The sequence below is a fragment of the Crotalus tigris genome, unplaced genomic scaffold, assembly GCF_016545835.1.
Source record: "Crotalus tigris isolate CLP2741 ecotype Arizona unplaced genomic scaffold, ASM1654583v1 scf7180000024429.2167931701:2281839, whole genome shotgun sequence".
NCBI lineage: Eukaryota > Metazoa > Chordata > Lepidosauria > Squamata > Viperidae > Crotalus > Crotalus tigris.
Genome location: NW_024100596.1, coordinates 2,062,662 through 2,082,269, shown reverse-complemented (window position 1 = coordinate 2,082,269; position 19,608 = coordinate 2,062,662). Strand labels below are relative to the sequence as shown.

General features: G+C 42.4%; 1 protein-coding gene across 3 annotated transcripts in view; it reads right to left on the bottom strand.

Annotated features, from left to right (window-relative positions):
• ADCY6 (adenylate cyclase 6) overlaps positions 1-15,823 on the bottom strand; it is a 61,113-nt gene extending 45,290 nt beyond the window's left edge. Inside the window, exons 1-3 of one of the 3 annotated variants that reach the window (XM_039330535.1) lie at positions 15,492-15,823; positions 9,054-9,160; positions 7,669-8,509 (exon numbers count right to left, since the gene is read on the bottom strand). In XM_039330535.1, coding sequence (XP_039186469.1) covers positions 7,669-8,508 — 840 coding nt within the window. In that variant the 5' untranslated portion in view covers position 8,509; positions 9,054-9,160; positions 15,492-15,823. Of the gene's footprint in view, positions 1-7,668; positions 8,510-9,053; positions 9,161-15,491 lie in introns of those variants that run through there. The other 2 variants (XM_039330534.1, XM_039330536.1) reach the window with 2 other exon arrangements.
• Positions 15,824-19,608: the final 3,785 nt, after the last annotated feature.

The following is a 19,608-nucleotide window of genomic DNA, read 5'->3' as shown; positions in this document are numbered from 1 at the left end:
AACAGCTACAGAGCATAATAATTGGTCCAGAGTTACCAGCTAAGTGCTTGCTCAAATCACATATACAGTGTTCAAAAACACAAGATTTAGCTAATTGTAATTTCAGTAGCTACAATCCAGCATCTGGATTTGCTTCACCAAAGGATGACAGAACAATGTAAGAAGACCTACATACACCATTACTGTTTGAAGTCATTAACCGAGTTTACACAACAAACTAGGGCATAATCTGTTTTACCCATGGGTTGAAGATGCTGTAGTAATAGATCCCTGCCCTGGGCATTGGGTTGGGCTAGATTGTAACATTCAACTTTTTCATTCTATGGTTCTATAATGATATGATTTGTCTGGTTTTGGCTTAGCGTATTGAATGAACTCAGTCTGTGCAGTTTGCAAACAATTAGCACAGCGATTCTCAACCTATGGGTCGCGACCCCATTTGGGGTCGATCGACCATTTTTGGGGGGTTGCCAAAGGTGGCGATCCGCCATTTTTCGCGGCGCCGTGCACGCGCGCTGCGCACGGGGGCGCCGCCGCGCATGCGCGTCACGCATGGGGGCGCCGCCACGCACGTGCATCGCGCATGGGGGCATCGCACATGGGGGCGTCGCGCATGGGGTGCCCCGCATGCACGCCGCGCATTGGGGCCCCCATGTGCGCGCCGCCGCGCATGTGCAGGACGTTTGTGTGACGGGGGTTGCCATCACACAAACGTTGAGAAGCACTGAATTAGCATAATATATAAATCTAATCAGTTTTGGCTAAGCAATCATGGCTTTGAACAATGTATGAACCTAAATCATTGGAAGGTTATTTCACACACTTTAGGACTGAGCATCAAGGGATAAACCATCCCAAGAGACGCGATTCAGTTGTAATAAGAAAGTCCCGAGTTAAATCTCTGGTCTACAGCCGAGTCCTTTGGTTTTTACAAAACTCGTATCTTGAACTCCAGTTGGCAATAGCAATAGCACTTAAACTTATGTACCGCTTCACATTGCTTTACAGCCCTCCCTAAGTGGTTTACAGTTTACAGTTTATATTACTCCCCAACAATCTGGGTCCTCATTTTACCGACCTCGGAAGGATGGAAGGCTGAGGCAAACTTGAGCCGGTGAAAATCGAACCGCTAGCAGAATTAGCCTGCGCTACTGCATTCTAACCACTGCACCACCACGGCTCATTAATTAAAGCCTTGAAACTGAGTTGTAGTCTGACAGCCAAAGATGATCAAGAATTTCATGCTGGGAAATGAAGCAACCTGACCTTTCCCTATGCCCAGGGCTTTTTTTTGTGATAGAACACCCAGAACGGAGTTCCAGCACCTTTTTTGGATGGAACCTTGTAGGGTAGGCAAAGCGGGTTGCATGATGTGTGTGAGTTCCGGCATCTTTTTTTTTTTTTTTTACAAAAAAAGCACTGCCTATGCCCACTGGCAAATCTGAGAGATTTTTGCCCCTCCTACAGCCATCCAAGTAGGCAGGTACTATGTTTTCTAGGCTATTAACTCTCACGCTTGAGTCAACCCATCTCAGAAGATATGAACTGGGGGCATAAGAATCTCTAGTCCAGTAAGAAAGGCTTCACTTTGCGGCCCTTGAAAGCCTGAGACAGACTTGCATAGACAGTGGTTTGCCTAGAACAGTGGTTCTCAACCTGTGGGTCGGGACCCCATTTGGGGTCGAACGACCATTTCACAGGGGTCGCCAAACAACGCAGTCCACCATTTTTTTCCCCTTTTCCTTAGCTGTGCTACTCCCTTTTATTCTATTGGCTTTTGAAAGCCAATAGAATAGACCAGTGTTTCTCAACCTTGACAATTTTAAGGCCTGTGGACTTCAACTCCCAGAATTCCACAGCCAGCATTGCTGGCTGTGGAATTCTGGGAGTTGAAGTCCACAGGCCTTAAAATTGTCAAGGTTGAGAAACACTGGAATAGACTCTCTTGAATAGAGTCTAATTCTATTGGCTTTCAAAAGCCAATAGGAATTGTCCAGACTGTCTCTGCCCTGCTGAGCCCACCAAAAGTCCCATTCTGCAAACGGTGCTGCACCAGCTGAGTAGTCCTCGACTTATGGTTGGGGGTCACGGCATTAAAAAGGTTGAGAACCACTGGCCTAGAAGTAATGTATTAGTGATCAGAAGGAGAGGATGGCAGACCTGCATTATTAGAGATGCAATCTAAAGGACGCAATTATGATAAGCATTTTAACTGATTAGTCACTTAAACTTGCATGAGATTCAATATATTTCAGAAGCATTTTTTTCCCTTTGCCGATCATGTATGTTTATCCTGAAAGAAAAATGGGACATGCCTTGCATACAACTATGCCTTCATCTGTACCACTTCAGACTATTTGCCCATATGAGCTTAATGGTAGGCGATGAGGGACTTTTCAGGTATTCTTAATTTCAATTCAGCCAGTTCTACCAACATGGTCAATGACAAAGGATTATGGGAGTTGCACTCCAAAATAACAATCAGCTTGCCTATCACTGATGAAACTCGTCATTGTCTACTAACGGGAGAGCAGTTCTCCAGAATCTCAGGAAGTTTCTCATCACCTATCACTTGCTTCTTCTTTTTTTAAACAAAATGGAGAAGCCAAAGATTGAACCTTGGATGGCGTGCATGGAAACATATAGATTGCTATACCACTGAACTTTGAAACTTCCACTTTCTTTTCAGATAATGCTTGCCATCTGCTGCTTCTGAACAAACTTGCATGATATATAGGCATGTGGGTCCATGCATATAAACTCTGCTGCTGGATCACATTTCTAACTGAATAAACATTTTTCAGCCAGTTAAGGTAACCAAACATCACAGACCTATTTATTTATCTATGAACTACTTACTGGTTCTCATGACTTGATACCTCTTAGTGTAGCTTACTCCCACTCCTTCTACGTAATAGCCTGTAACAGTGATGGATACTCAATATTCGTAAAATGTCACACAATAGTATGGACAAATTCTGAGCCCGACATTAATTCATAAAGTTTGGGGAAGAAAACCTGTAATCTTCCCCAAGCCAGGAAAGATTCTATGTATGTATGTATGAATAAAAGAATAAACACGATCACCGGGAGGGTAAGAATACTTTACTAAAAATATATATATATACATACACATACACACACAATGAAAAAAGCTTTATTTGCTATTGCTTGACACAGAACTAGAATTTACAGTATTGTATGTGCTACAGTACTTGGACACCCATGAGAGAGATGACATTTTACACCATAAATCAAGGTTGTGAAATGTGTGCTTCCCTAAATATGGATTATACTTGCTATCCATCCTTTCCTATATCATGCTGACTAAAGCTGGTGGGAACTGGAATCTAACATCATCTAGATACAGGGGTAGGCAACCTCGGCTCTTTTATGACTTGTGGACGTCAACTCCCAGCAGAGCTGACTCAGGAATTCTGGGAGTTGAAGTCCACGAGTCATAAAAGAGCCGAGGTTGCCTACCCCTGATCTGCATACAGGGGTGTCAAACTGCTGGCCTGTGGGCCTGTTGCATCATACAGAGGCCACGCCCACCCCAGCTCTGGCAATGCAAAGTCGTGATATGTCGTGACATGTCATGTGACACAGCGAGTTTAACACCCGTGATCTAGAAGGTGAAGGGCTCTCCAACCCCAGCAATCTTACTTTGCAAGGGACCAGAACTGCTTTTAGTATCAGGGAACCTAAGTATATATCTCTAAACTAGAGGTCCCTAAACTCTTCAACTCATCAACCCCTTAATTAAGTAGTTGCAAACTGCTCATCAACCCCTCTCCCCCAAAAACATTATATGGAAATAATTTAACAAATACCATGTTAGTAGTACTATGAATAATCAAAGCAATAACAATTGTTTGAGGATTGATACTGATCACTTTGAGGAACCCTGATATAAAAGACAGATTAAATCCTACAGTGCCTCTAGTTTTACTGAGGCAAACTAATCTTGTCTGCAGTTCTTAATGGAAGCTAAAATGAACATCTCTTACAAATAACAGGGCAGGTAAATGCTTCTTTTCATTGTGAATTTCTGATAGGTGGAAACTGAATCTTGAATAAATTAGTTCAGATTCCAAAATCCGTTAATCTCCAGACTGTTAAATGATATTTAGATTATTATTAAGAATTAGAACAGAGGAAAGCAATCTGGGCCCAGAAAGTGTTGACAAACCAGCATTTCACCGCTGGCCATGCAGAGTTCAGCTATTGGGATTTCTGGTTCAGGAATATCTGGATATACCTAATTTATCTATTTTAGACTAGAGCTAACTGAAATAATTCAAAGCACCAAAGAAGAAATTCTGTTTGGATGTATTTTGTGCAGCAAACTCAAGACATGGTGGGCTGGAAGCATGGAATCCAAATTTAATTGGGCTGCCAAACTAAGCCTGTTTGTGGTTTATCAGTACACTAAACAATAAACTAAACAAACAGGCAACACAACGTAAGATAGATCACTAAGCCTTCCCCCACACACAAAAAAACAACAGCAAAACCACCCTCAAATCCACAACTGAGATTAAAGGTTGTAGTACAAATGCTATATTTTTAAGTAATCTTGTTAAGTGTGTTGTGCAAAATCCAAGCTACAAGTAATAATTCCGTGAACAAAAATAATGATTATTATTAACAATATAATTAAGTAGCTACATCCTAGTTAATTAGCTACATCCTTAAATTTCCTTTGGAAGGAAACAAGAAATACAGAGAAGGCAGCAGTGTAGCACCAGGCCCTGTAAACAGACATGCCACCATATTTCCAATTTTCAGTGAGCTGTTAACTTCATTACTTCCATAACTGTGACACTGGCTACATTACTCCATCTTCAGTTCAGACTTCCTTTATCATGGCAATAGTCAGCCATATCTCTGAATGATTAATACACGTCTTCAGAAGCTGTACTGTGGACAGTTAATAGCATTAGGCAAGATCCCCTGGGTTATAATTAACATATTTCTCAAGTTTATTTCTGCTGGACAAAAGAGTGAGAAATTGAGCTTTCTCTCCTCCTACTGAGGAATTGAAGAAAAGAGGCAAGCCAGCTTCCCTCTTCTCCACTCGTCTGCCATACACTATTCCATACATAATTCCAATTTATGCCACGTTCTGTTTTTTTTTTTTACCCCTACTCATTTGTCACTTAGCTCACAATCATAACCCAAAACACTTTATGGAATCTAACCAGCTAACAATGTGCAACACTGGAGTAATCATGTGAGTAACCCCACAGGGAAAGGATCAGTCCTGTTGGTTTGCCTTTAAAAGAATTAGGTTCTTTCTCCCTTCCATAGCATAGTTCAGTACACACTTTCTTATATTTAAGGTCTGGAAGTTGTGGGAGTGCTTTGATGTTCTCGGATTGACCCTTCCCAGATACCTAGCCTCTTCAGAAACATTTACTATATTTACCAGCTGTCCCTAAGGGAGGGTCATTGGGAGCTGGCTGGATTGGCCTTTGCTTCCAGTAAGAAAGCATTCCTGCCCTAGGATCAGAATAATATTGAAATCTTACATCTAGTTCATTTACAATAAGGCACAGGAATAAAGGGGGATTTGGGTAAGAAGATGAAAATTTTGCAGGACTGAATCCCCCCCTTCCCTGTTACAATATTTGATTAATAAGCATTTTATTATCTATCCTCAGAATAAATTAAAAAAATCACCCTAGGTCTGCAACTAGTGAAAAAGCTGCAGAGCTTCTGGTTTGGAGGGAACGGAGAGAACAAGCTGTAAATTCGAAGTGTTTTTTTAAGTCTTTGAGAACTCATCTTAGTACAGCAACACAGGTATGTCATCACAAGAGCATCAGATCATTGCTCTGTGCAGCCTCCCACACATGCATTTGTGGCTCATTCCCTTTCTGCCATCTTCTCCTTCTTAACGCATACATTATGTGTTTGAGTATTGCACTGTTCCTATCCTAAGCCTTTGCCACCACAATTTTAATGATTCGTGTTGAAGGGGAATGTTCAGTAGCTTTAGAACATCTTAATTGCAGTGTACCTGTGCAACTTTCAAGAGCCTGAATTTGACAGATTTCAAAAGGATAAATTATCTAAAGGGGGAAGATTCTGTTGTTGCTTTTTAGGAGGAACAACAAAAGCACAAATGTGTGGGTGATCAACTACATCTTAACATAGCTCTTGCTAAACTTTTACATTTTCTGTCCAGATGTGCATATTGAAAGATATATTCTGCCTTTAATTCAACTGAGTGCAGGTACTACTCACTACTTAGACTTACAATCAATCATTTAGTGACTATTTGAAGTTAGAACAGCACTGAAAAAAATGAGTTGTGGTCATTTTTCACACTTACAACCGTTGTACCATCCCATGGTCACGTGATCAAAATTCTGATACTTGGTGACTGGATCATATTTATGATGGGCTCAATGTCCCAGGGTCATGTGATCACCTTTTGTGAGCTTCTGACAAGCAAAGTCAATGGGGAAGCCAGATTCACTTAACAACCATATTACTAACTACTGCAGGGATTAACAAGTATGTCAAGAAAAGTCGTAAAATAGAGCAAAACTCACTTAACAACTGTCTTGCTTAACAACAGAAATGTTAGGCTCAATTATAGTGATAAGTCGAGGCTTCCTGTAGTACAGAACCAATCCCAAAACATATTTTCATAATCTGATGCTTTCCAGAGCCAATGGGCTTATCCTCAATCAGGTTACATTGCACTGACCCTCCAGTTATGATAACACAATGATGCCTCAAGTACTTAGGGTGGAGTTGCCAGACCACCCATCAATATACAGAACAGATGAGGAAGCATTTTCTGTTTAGCCTGCAGCAGCATTGAATGACATGGGCTTTTTTCCTCATACAAATTGTTCTCATCCACATTATTAAAACATTTCTTAATTCATCCAGAATATAGATAAGATCAGGAGGGTGAAAACAATCGAGAAGTTAAAGAAAAAAAATGGATGGATGGGAACTGGAGAAATTGGTACATATGTAGAATTCATTGTAACAGTAAAGGAGACTAAGCAAAATGACAGGTTTACACAAATGGGCTCTTCAATCGTCCAGTCATTAGCTTAAAAAACCCTATTTTCAGAACAATAGAGACGTTGTGAATGCTACCGCTACCTTGGTAGTGCCAATTCCAGCTATATGGATTTCTAGGCAAACTTTTGCTATCGTCAAACTTCTATGAGGAAAGGAGAATCAGGAACCTAGACAATATACAGCAGTAAATAAAAGCAAATTCAAATGTATTCATCACCAAGATCCAGAGATCAAGCTTTGTTCAATGGAATTGAGGATATGCAAATTCCACTTAGCTCCATCCACAATTGGAGTGATTGTGGGGATTGGGAAAAGGTCACAGAACTTGCCTCCCCTCATATTATTCAAGGGCTCTCATTCATTCTTAATTCATTCATTCATTTTGCTTGATGGGAGGACTTCAGTTTCACTTGCCTGCTCCCCTTAATAAGTCTTTACCACCTCTAGACAGACCAATTTTTATAGCCTTTCTTCAACACCAAAGGCGTTAGCTATCCTTCAACAAAGCATCTTCGATTAGTACAGGGTTCCTATTCTGTCCCATCCACCAATTACACATTTATCTTTATCACCAAGGAGCTCTGCCATCTTTTCCCTCAGCCCAACTTTCCCCCATACCTGCTTCCAAACGAAGGAGTCTGTACTGTTCTGGTACCAAGAAATCACCAGGTGAAGGACAGACAGCAAGGCTCCAGCCAGCACTGCCACCCGCATGCGCACAGGCAGAAGGGTGTAGATGATGTAGATGAAGAAGATGCTCCACCAGACCCCCTCGGAGGCACTTCGTGGTGAGACCCGGAGAGTGCCCAAAGCCTGCACTCCACAGAGTGCCAGAATGACCAGATAGCTCACCACCCACATGCAGTTCTGGTGGAAGCCAGTCCGATTGCAGAGGACCATCAGGGAGAGGAAGAGGGTAGCAGCCACGGCAAGGGCAGCAGTGTAGGACACATTGGGAGTGCCAGGCACACAGTGGAAGAGCAGCATGATGCAACACGCTAGCACCAAGACACCCATCAGCACCGTCAGTGAACTCTGGTTCATCTGGAAGAAGTAGCGCTGGTAGAGACGCTCCAATTTGGCTGAGCGAAAGCGCTTAGAGCGGAACACTTGCAGGAGGCGCCAGCCGCAATCGCTGGCAGACAGCCCCTTGGCCTCAACCGCCATGCTGCCGCCACCATCCTCAAATCCCAGGTCCACAGCTTTGAGCCCCAAATCTCCAGTTCCGGAACCAGGCAGAAGTGACGGTGGTTGCTTCCTGCCATAGTGATCTTCCTGCCAAGAACAGTTCAACCCCAGTGCGCCACTGCCTCTGCGCTCCAGCTCTTGGTCCTGTAGGCAGCTCATGTAGCGTGGGCCACAAAGTGCTGGGCGATGGCGCTTGGGCCCATTGCGCTCCCCCCAAGCGGTCTTCCGCTCATCCACCTTGGGCACCAGGATGCCACTAAACCAGGACATACTGTGGGAAAAGGACAAAAGGTTAGAAGAAGCTTCGGAAAGTTCTCTTTGCTCCAAGAGAACCAGGTGCACACTATTCCCCCAAACAATTCAACAGGCAGAACAGCTTCCACTGCAGAAATCACCCCTGGTGAAGTGTAACTGGGTGGGAAGGAGTTCCTATTCCCATTCCCCTGCGGAGTCCAGGCATTTTGCACACATGAAGCCTCGGGAGCCAACAGATCTACTGCTTTCTTTCTCTGTGGAATGTTTTCAGCTGAAGTCATTTTGACTCCTAGCACAAGAAGACAGGGAGAAAAGACAGGAGGGCAGGAGACATAGCTGGGGGAAACCTGACCCAGGATGGCAGGGAGAGACAAGACCCAGCCAAATGTCAGATTCTGGGCAAAAAGCATCAAGACATTCTACAGAGGAGAGTTTTAACACCTGTGGGTGGAAAAATGCTTCTGTCCCAGAATATGACTCTGCAAAGGATTCTCAAATAACAAAGGATATCCCTGTCAGCAGGACAGATCATTGGTTCGGCCTTGAGGAAGCCCCAGTACCTGGAAGGCCCCTAGGAATAGGGCACAATGAGGCGACATGGGTCTCTTAAGGGAGCACCCTCAGTGTCAGGTTTCTTATTTCGTCTTCATCAAGCTGAGGCTGCAACCTGCAGGAAGAAGACAAGACTGTCAGCTGGTCACACACATTAGTTTCCATTCCGTGGCTGAAGTACCAGCTGTACTCATTCTCTGGAACTCAAAGCAAGTTCCCCTTCCCACAACTCCTTACTCATCCACAACTCTCTTTGCATATTTCCTTCCCATTTCAGGCCATTTTGAACGGCCTTCGTATTCCAAGCAGACATTTCTACATAGAATTGTCCACTTATGTATTCTGTCCTTCCCTACCCTTCCCACATACCCACACTCACACTGCAGGAGATATACAGCACACAAAATAAAATAATGCAGATTAGGCTTGTTGCAAAAAGTACACCGTTAAGAAAACGATTCTCAGATAAACTATGAATTCAGTGAACTGCTAGGATACTGGAGGTCCTAACTTTTTTTCCCCAGACTTACTTTAAACAAGACCACCAGCAGTGACTACCTTCAGTTTATAATCCTCCACTATCCTGGGTGGAATCTAATACAGCCAGCCAACAATCAGTTGCACATCCAGAGGTTGCTCTAGTAACAAAACAGTTATCACGATGCTAATGTTATCTTCATCCCAAAAGACAGATCTCAACATTCCAATCCAATTTAAGCCATGCCCCTGCATTCAACTTTAACAGAGTAATCAAACACTGCATAGTGCCTTGACCCCTAAACCTCCTTTGCAAGGTCTGGAGAGGACAGAAAGTAGGATGTGGGGCAGAAGTCCTATCTAATCTATGGCATGCATTCCTATGGGACGAAAAACATAAAATACACAGATACTTTCAAAGACACATAGTTAGAAATGCATTGCTACAGACTTGGGAAAAAATAAAACAAAAACATTATATAAGAATTCCAATGTGGTTATCCCCAAAGAAGCTCTGAAATACCCAAACCTATTGGATATAAATAAGATAATTAGATATAAGGAATTAGTAAATGAACAGGGAAATCTGAAAACAAAACAAGAATTGGAACAAGATATTGGCAGAAAGATTGACTGCTGGACATTTACACAAATTCAATCTAAATATACAGAGGACAAAAAATTATATGAAATCCAAAAAGAGCCGCAAGAATTGGATAAAATTATACATGGAACAGAAATAAAATTAATTAGCAATTTATATAAATACCTATTGAGATATAAAATGGAAGATGAGGTTGCCAAAGACACAATGATTAGATGGGCAAAAAATTTCGGATATAATATAGAATTGGAGAAATGGGAAAAAATATGGGAAATAAATATAAAATTGACTATGTCGGTGGCATTCAAGGAAAACCAGTTGAAGATGTTTTGCAGATGGCATCTTCCACCAGCAAAGCTTGCCAAGATGTTCCAGAACAATTTGCCAACATGCTGGAAATGTAAAAAAGTACATGGAACATATTATCATTTATGGTGGACATGCCCAGTTGCAAAAAAATACTGGACTACAATAAGAAAAATGATCGAAGAAATAATAGACCAACCCGTAGACTGGAAACCAGAGATCTTTTTGTTGGGTATTTTAAATACAGTAAAGAAATATGGTATTTAATTTTACATATAATAACGGCGGCAAGAATAGCATATGCACAGTGCTGGAAAAGTGAGAATATACCATCAGAGGAAGAAGAGATAAGAAAAATCCTGGACTGTGCTGAGATGGACAAATTAACAAAAGAGATAAAAGAAAAGAAAGACACAGAGTACTATATAACATGGAACAAGTGGTATGACTGGTTAGAGACTAGAAATAATAGAGGAGAATAAATATGGAAAGGTCAAGAGTGAAAATATGTGTATAATAATGTATAATAATAATAATATGAATTATTCTTAGTAAGAAGTAGAATATGAAGGAAGAAAAATGTAAATAAGAAACAATGAGGCAATAAGGATAAATATTCTAAAGAAAAATAAGGGGGGAAATGTAAATAATAGAAGATTACCATTACGTAATCGCTGTTAAAAAAAAGGGAGAGGAGTATATGTGTGTGTGTGTGTGTGTGTGTGTGTGTGTGTGTGTGTGTTATGTTTTGCTTTGTTTTGTTGGTTAAAAATAAATAAATAAATACGTCCTACCTAATCTCCTTTTCCACTCCCTATCTGGTCTTTTAGCATATGGAATTCTTTAGGTGGAAATTTAAAAACTTAAAGTAGGGATAGTATGCATACCCTTGTAGTTCTTGAAAGACCCTAAACTTTAGGACAGGCCAGATAGAAATGAAGAATGGAATTATGGGGCTAACTAGATTCATACAATTCGGTTATTAAATCCATTTGGGGGTGTTTGCACAACACACTGAACCGTTAACTAACTGAACTGGGTCTGTATAACAAGCTATATATATATAGCTTGTACATACATACATACATACATACACACACAGCTATACACTATATACATACATCCAAGCTTAAAATTAACGAAGCTTAGCATGTTGTATGTAAACATTTAGCAATTATTTAGTTGATCTGGTAACTGCTCTGACTGAACCCAGCCACAACAAAACTGACTTCAGTCTTAAGGGTGAAGTAAGAGGGGCTTGGAACATCCTTCATCCTATGGAGAAAAGGCCATCATTAAATGCCTCAGGGGAAGGCCCTGCAGAAAGAGGTATATTTAGTTTGATTTCATCAACAGCTTTGAAGAATGCTTTGGCCGTCCAATGTATGATCACAATCATAATCCAAGTAGCACTGAGAGAAGGTTTAGAGAATGGCAAAATCAAGTAGGATTGACTGACAGGAGGACAAGTTCTCAGTTCCTCAGGTCCAAAAACCTAGGAGACAAACATTCTATTAGACCAAGAAAGGGCCATGAAGACATACAGAGAAAGGCAACTATTGTTTAACCTGAAAAGACTAGTGTGCTTCACTTCACCTATTTACCTTTGAAACAGAAGGGTTATCTCAGTTTCACTGAGAATATATACAGGTAGTCCTTGACTTATAACCATTCATTTAGTGCCCGTTTGAAAGAGTAGCACTGGAAAAAATTACTCATGACTATTTTTCACACTTATGATCACTGCAGCATCCCCTAGGCCATGTGATCAAAATTCAGATACTTGATAACTGGCATGAATTTATGACAGTTGCACTATCCCAGGGTCATGTAATCACCATTTGTAACCTTCTCAAGTGGCTTCCAACAAGCAAAGTCAATGGAGGAAAACAGTTTTGCTTAACAACCACATAAAAACTGTAGTGATTTGCTTAACAGCTGTGGCAAAAAAAAATTGTAAAATGGGGCATACCTCACTTAACAACTGTCCTGCTTAGCAATGGAAACTTTGGGCTTCATTGTGGTCATACGTTGAGGACCACATGTAGTGCAGACAATAAAGTTTTAATATCTAGGGTGATGCCATCTTAAATTTAGGGCCATCTTTCTTCTAAAGCCATTACAGACAAGAAGCATTACAAAAAGGGCTCTCCAACCTGTATGATTAGTCTCACAGAAACTAATCATCACAAATGAAGACGAATATATGTATCCCGGGATAATGTTGCAGGATCCAATCTGTCCCGGTAACCGACCCAGATTGGATCCTGAAACTATCATTTATTCTCACTGAAAAAGGGGAGGATGAGAATGCAGAGAAATAAATTTACTAATACCTGGAATAAATCTCCTGATCAAAAAAGGCAAGTCCTTTCCCCCCAACATATTGTGCTAGAAGAGATAACTAAACCCATTAAAGCCTTCTTCAACCCGGGATATCCTTCAGATATCTGGGTGTCAGCTACCCAAGTTTTCAACAAGGGCTGTTATCTGGGAATTCTGGGAGTTGTTGAAGTCCATAAAACTGAAATATTTCCCGGCTGAGAAAATTGTGATATAAAAACAATCTATATAATCCAAAAGATACAAAAACTCTTCCCTATCCCATCTCCTTCATTTGCTAGCTAGCTCATCTGATCTTTGTAACAAAGAGCAGCAACCAGAGGTAAAAAGATCCTTATACTTAGAGCATTACCAAAATCCAACTGCTTAACTTTGGGAGTTCTCAAGCTATGGATTGGGAGGCCCCAGGGAGACACAAGCAACTTTTGCAAGCGGAACTGAAACACTCACTCATACTTCGTCTCAAAAAGCTCAAGCAAGAATAAAGTCTCCCTGTTTTGTGTCCACATTCTTCTCTAGGTTCCAGGGAGTTTATCCCAGTGTGTGACCCAATGGATTTTGAAGTTCTGCATTTATGTAGAGAGAAAAGCATTTCCCAGCATTGCCCCTTTCAGCAGCCAAACTTGCGATTCAGCATGAAACCAAACTGGAATAGTTTTCTCCTTTCAAACTATTTGTCTTGACTGTCAGCCAAAACCAGGGCTGGTTTTAGCTTCGGCCTCTTCAGAGAATGATTCCAATACCGTTCAACAGAACTGTTGTCTCCATCTATTCTGGGAGAAGGGAACAATGTTATGACAGCATCCTTCTATCACAGGCATTTGGGGAACACGTCAGAATACAGCCCCTCTTCCTGTCCCCTTTGAGTCCAGGCAGAATAGCCCCATCCTAGTCCATCAGGACTCTGGCCAAACCACTTCCACTGTGGGACACAGCAGCCAAGGAAGAGACAAGTACAGCTTCGTGGCAGGCTACAGATATAGGCCAGGGGGTTCTGTGCAGACTAAAGTGGCAGATGCAAGCTTTGAGAGAGGAAAAACGGCCACAACTAAATAACACTAAAATAGCAACATCTCAGAATTCAGTTTTCCCAGCAAGAAATGTCACTCCCCCAAATGCAGAAAAAAAAATCAAATGATACAATAAGAATACCAACAGTGATTGAACTGCAACAATAGCTGGTAAAGTGTGTGTGTGTGTGTACAAGATAACAGCACTGAAAAAAGTGACTTATGACCATTTTTCACACTACTGACCATTGCAGCATCCCCATGGTCATGCGATTTATATTCGGATGCTTGACCACTCACTCATATTTATGAGAGTTGCAATGTCCCGGGATAGGCAATCCCCCTTTGCAACCTTTGGACAAGCAAAGTCAATGGGGAAACCAGATTTACTTAATAACGGTGTTACTAATTTAACAACTACAATGATTCACATAACAAATGTGGCAAGAAAAGTTGTAAAATGGGGCAAAATTCATTTAATTTCTCATTTAGTAACATAAAATTTTGGGCTCAATTGTGGTCGTAAGTTGAGGACTACCTGTACAGTATTGGATGGGTAGCTTGGGTGGATCCATTCACGAGACAAGTAGGTTCACCCTTTTGAGCTCTGGGAGAAAAGTCAGGACACATATGAAACACCCTAAACTTCTTTGTGGCAGAGTACACACCAGGCCTACAAGCAAGTTCCCCAAAGCACAGGAGTGCAGGTTACAGGCCAACATTCTTTCTCTCCCACCCCTCAGGTCCTCCTGCCTGGCGGCTTGCAAAATTGCATAGGGGAAAGCTCCCCATCGCACAATCCTTTCCTTCACTCATTCCCCCCCCCTCCTCTTTGTAGGAGGCATATGCAGAACAGCCAGAAAGCAACCCAGAAGTAAAAAAAAAAAAAAAGGTTAAGGAAAGCCCACCTGTTCCTCCTCTAGGTAAGTAACCCATCCAGACAGAGAAGACGAAGAGCTACATAGCTTAGGCCCATTTTTCTGGCTCCAGCCATCCCTTATTGAAGCATCCCAGAAAAATCAAGGGGGGGGGGAGGGAAGGAACCAAAAAAGCGACGAGAGATGGTCAGATAGAACAGGCCATACATTTCAGACATGTGGAGGTCTCCCTCCCTCCCGTCCGCCCCCACCCCCTTCCAATGCAACGAGTTGAATTAATATTCCTAGCCCGCCAGGCAAAGCCTTATCGCCTGTAACATCCGAATCAAAAGAGAACGGAGACTTATACACATCGGTGTACTTGACACAAGCCTGCAAGCCCATTCACTCGGGGCTGCAGCAAAGGAACTTTCCTGGCGCTGAGCAACTACGGCGCCTACAGAGGGCCTGGAGTCCGTGTACTGTACAGGTGCGTCCTCACGCCCCTTTCCTTGCAGTCTCCGCAGCTCCCGGCCTGTCGAGCGCCCCAACACAAGAGGCTTGTCGCTAAGACTCTCCCACCTACTCGAAGCCCGCCGTTGCCGCCCGCAATCCTCCCAGTCGAGGTAGAGACGGCCTAATGACTCCCCCTCCCCTCCTCTTCTCGTCCTTTCTCATCCTTCTCAAGATTGGGCATTTCCCAAAGGCCCGGGCCTCTCCAGAGCCGCCTGTCCCCTGTCTCGGCTCCAGAGGCGCAGGGCGGGCGCCTCTCGGTCAGATCTTTCGGCTCCTTGCGCGCTCGGGAGCCGCAGTTGCACCCGTTCACCTCCCACCGTTCCCTCAATTCACCTCGCAATGCCCGAGCGATGTCTCTGGAAAGGCTGGGCCCTCCTCTCGGGGCAGCAGGAAGAAACAGGCGCCGTCCCTTGCCCAGCAGCTCTTTTCTCCCAGCCCTCGCTCGGTGTTTACAGCGTGTCCCCCGCTCGCCGCCTTCGTCTCTTCTCCATTCCTGCTTGCTCGCTCTGGGCCCGTCCCCTCCTCCCGCGTTGTCCAGGGTAAACGCCCTCTAGCCCGGATCCACAAGGCTCGCCCCACTCTGTGCGCTCCCGACCGGGGATCGCCAAGCGGGAGGCCTTAAAGGCACAAGATCCCTTTTGTCTGCTTCTCTTTCCCCGCCGCGTTGGGATGTGGGGGCAGTTGTGGAGGGGGGGGGGGAAGACGCGAAGGTGCAGAGAAGAGCAGTGATTCTTGGCAGCGAATGCGCTTGGCAACGGAGTCAGAAGAGGCTGTCCAACGCAGGGGCACCTGCTGCAAACAGACTGAAGGGCAGAGGGGAAGCAGGCACCCGTTGGCCCAGTGGCTTTTAGCTTACTCCCCGCGGTGGGTGATTGATTTCGTCGGCTTAGAAGCCTGCCCTCGACATGCTTTTCCGGGGATATCAAACATCTACCACCTGGATAAAAAAAAATAACCTCATGTTCTTCATGTCCTGAGCCATATATTTCAGCTGCAGATCAATTGATCAAGAGCTTCTAGAACGAGGCCTCTTTCCTGCGATTGCATTTTTCCAGTATAAAGAAGGTATACACCCCAAACTAAGTGGTCCCCCAAACAATGTCAGTTAGTCATGTAGGGAGGAGTTAAGCTTTGTCTTTGCTTTGTGGCCACCTGTTTGATTTTTTTTTCTCCTAAACTCTGAAGAAGCTTGCTCTTTTTCCCTATGTGCATATGAACACCCAATCCACAATTGACCAGAGTCTGCTCTCTAACTGGGGTTCATTGAGCTAGGCTACAAAAATCCAGACCGCCAAAGTATCTGGTAACCTTAGTTCTAACTCTTGACACAATCTACTGTAGTATTGAGGGACATTTCACCTTGGGAATAGCAGATGGGTTAAGAAATGCCCTGCTGGCAAGCATTGGTATTGGCTGTGGAGACCCAAATTAAGTTTATTGACATTTCGTGCTCCTCCTGGAGGAAAATGAATAGTTAGTTAGCTGCTTGCCCTCAGCTGTCCTAGGGAGAGCAATGGGGGTGAACTCTAATTCTTACTATTTAAAGATACCCTCTCTTAATTTGTGCATGTAAGGAAGAAGGAAATACTTTAGGCCTCCCAAGGGGGAGGGGCTAGATTATTAACTTGAAGGAAGTCCCAATGGGGTTTTGGGAAGAACCCGCAGAGGCTGGTGTAGTCTTTTAAAGGCATGTCTGAGAGAGCCTTCTTCCCGCTGCAGCTGCAAACATGTCTTGCTGCAGGATGGATAGGCATAGCCCACAGACCCATCACCCTTCTGGCGTCCAGACTGGCTGATTGTGGAATAATGCCAACAAATCTCCTTAACAGAGTGATTACTAAAGTGCTCTTTGGGAGTGATTATCGCAGACACAAAAGGTCTGTGCTTCCCCTGGGCCTTCTTGATTTGCTTCTCCCCAGACAAGAAACATGAGGAAGGGGGTGCTAATGAATTAATTGATTCCAGTGTCTTTGTCCTTGTGTTCCATTGCATCATATTTGTTATCATGGGGATTTGAGGTGGATATCATGCGATAGTTTTAACCCTTCCTGAACTGGAAGCCAGAACATTACCAAATCCTCCTTTTTTCTTTCTTTGTGAAGGTTCCTATCACTCAGAATGCCAAATTCTTCTTTTCCCTGTCATATTCCTTTCTAATCGTTTTGGAAAAATAATGCCACAAATTATTAATTTGGCTTGGTACCGTGTTAGCAAAAGGCAAATTCCTACTTTCTACTTGTTCCATATTTGAGGAGTAAAGGGTAGAATATTTTATTCTTGTTAGAACCTTGGGACTTCATAAATATCTCCTCAGAGGTTGTACAAAATTGTATTTTCACCCACTTCTTTCCTCTTACATTCCTCATCTCATGATTACAGGTAGCAGATAGACTGAAACTTATACGATAGATTTTGAAATTTTGAATCCCTTGGTGTTGAATGTTCACAATCCATTATTATTTAAATGCTGTAATCACTAGCAACTAAGTACATAAGCGCATAATGTCATCCTAAATTACTTTGGAAAAAGCTCTACTGGAATAAGTGAAAAGTCTCTCTGGAATAAGAGTGTGATTCTTCTGCGTGTTAATTTGTTTTTATGTGTAGAGATAGTGTGATTTCTATATTAAGATTGGTGGCATAGCCATATGTTTTGACTGGATTTGGCATTATTCAATCTACCTATCCTTTTCAAGGACCTGGATAGGCAGATATTGTTTGGTGGTATTAAAGGTATCCTCACCAGATACCAGTTTTTCCAAGGAAAGCAGCCTTTTGAAATTGACTGATAGTAATTTTGCCAGTGGTGCTCCAGAGGTTTTGGGATTGCACCTGAAGAGCTTATTACTATTGGTACTATCTTTTATTTCTTTTGCTATTTTACTGCTACCCAAACCCTATCCAGACTTTTTGTCTTTCATATCAATCTGTGGTGTTATGTGGCAAATGGTTGTCTTTTGAATTCTAAAGTCCCTTTAGTTTCTTTAGTTTCTATTATATTGTCTGTTTTGTGGTCCCTCCAATTCTTGCTTGCAGGCAAATAGAATTTCTTACAAATATTCCAGTGCACCTTTGTTGATACTTTGTCATGCCATTGTTTGTTTGTGCAATCTTCTTGCAGCAGCTAACTAGGTGGCCCGCTGTTTATTTAGCTTCTTTGCAAAGGTGGCATTTGCTGTCAGTTGCTGTCTTTTCAATTCTGGCTTTGTATACATTTGTTCTTAAGGTTTGGTCTTGTGCAGCCAGAGGTAGCCCCTGTCTCTTTCTTAGCCATTGCCAGGTCTTGTTATCTGCTTTGCCTAGTAGGGTGTTTTTTTTTTGGGGGGGGGTAGTGGCATTCAAGTCTGTGTTGACTCCTGACAACTGCCTGGACAATTCCCTGCAGTTGTCTTGGCAAGATTTTGCAGAAGTGGTTTGTCATTGCCTCCTTTCCCAGGGCTGAGAGGAGGGACTGTCCAATCTGGCTCATCTGGCTTACTGCCTATGTAGGATTAGAACTCCCAGAGCCTCTGGGTTTCTAGATTTCTACCACTGCCCAAAACCAGAACATTGCTATGGGTTAACCTAAACAAAATATTAAACAGAAAAATAATGTGTCAAATATTTTATTCCTTTTCAAGATGCATATCCCTTCTTTTCTAAGAATTCAAGACACCTTAGAACAGTGTTTCTCAACCTTGACAATTTTAAGGCATGTGGACTTCAACTCCCAGAATTCCACAGCCAGCAATGCTGGCTGTGGAATTCTGGGAGTTGACGTCCACATGCCTTAAAATTGTCAAGGTTGAGAAACACTGCCTTAGAATAAAATATAATGGAAATCATTAAGTATAATCATTAGAAAAGAAGCAACAAACCAGAAGAAACCAGGTGGAGAGGACACAAAGAATTGCAGAAGAATTAAATAACTATTAATCATATTCATATAAATTCATACAGGAATATAAGGAGATAGTACAGCAAATAAGCAAACCAAAAGGAAATTAAAAATAGCGTGGATCAACCAGATTTGTGCAATCTAGATGTTTTGACATTAGCAGAATTCCTCAAGTATGGACAAGGCTGGCTGGGAATTATGGATATTATAATCTGAAGATAGCTGGAAGGTACCCGTTAGGGCTATCTGTCCTGGGGTATTACAATAAGAAAAGACCAAGCCAAAAGCCATCCTATGAAGCAGGGTTTTCTAATATTAATCAGGAAAGGCTTGAGGAAGACTTTCTCATACATAAAGTTCAGCGCCTAGGCACAGCCATTAAAAATATAATACTAGCACTGCACATGCTGCTTGATAAAATGACATCAGTCCCTCTCTCAGTGAGTTTAAAAATTAAACAATTTAAACAAAGGAGAAAATATTTGCAGGAGGAATAGAGATAAAGGTAGCGATAACTTGGTAGCAATATGCACATTTTATTTCATATTTAAATGAATTTGTCTTTTCCAAAAG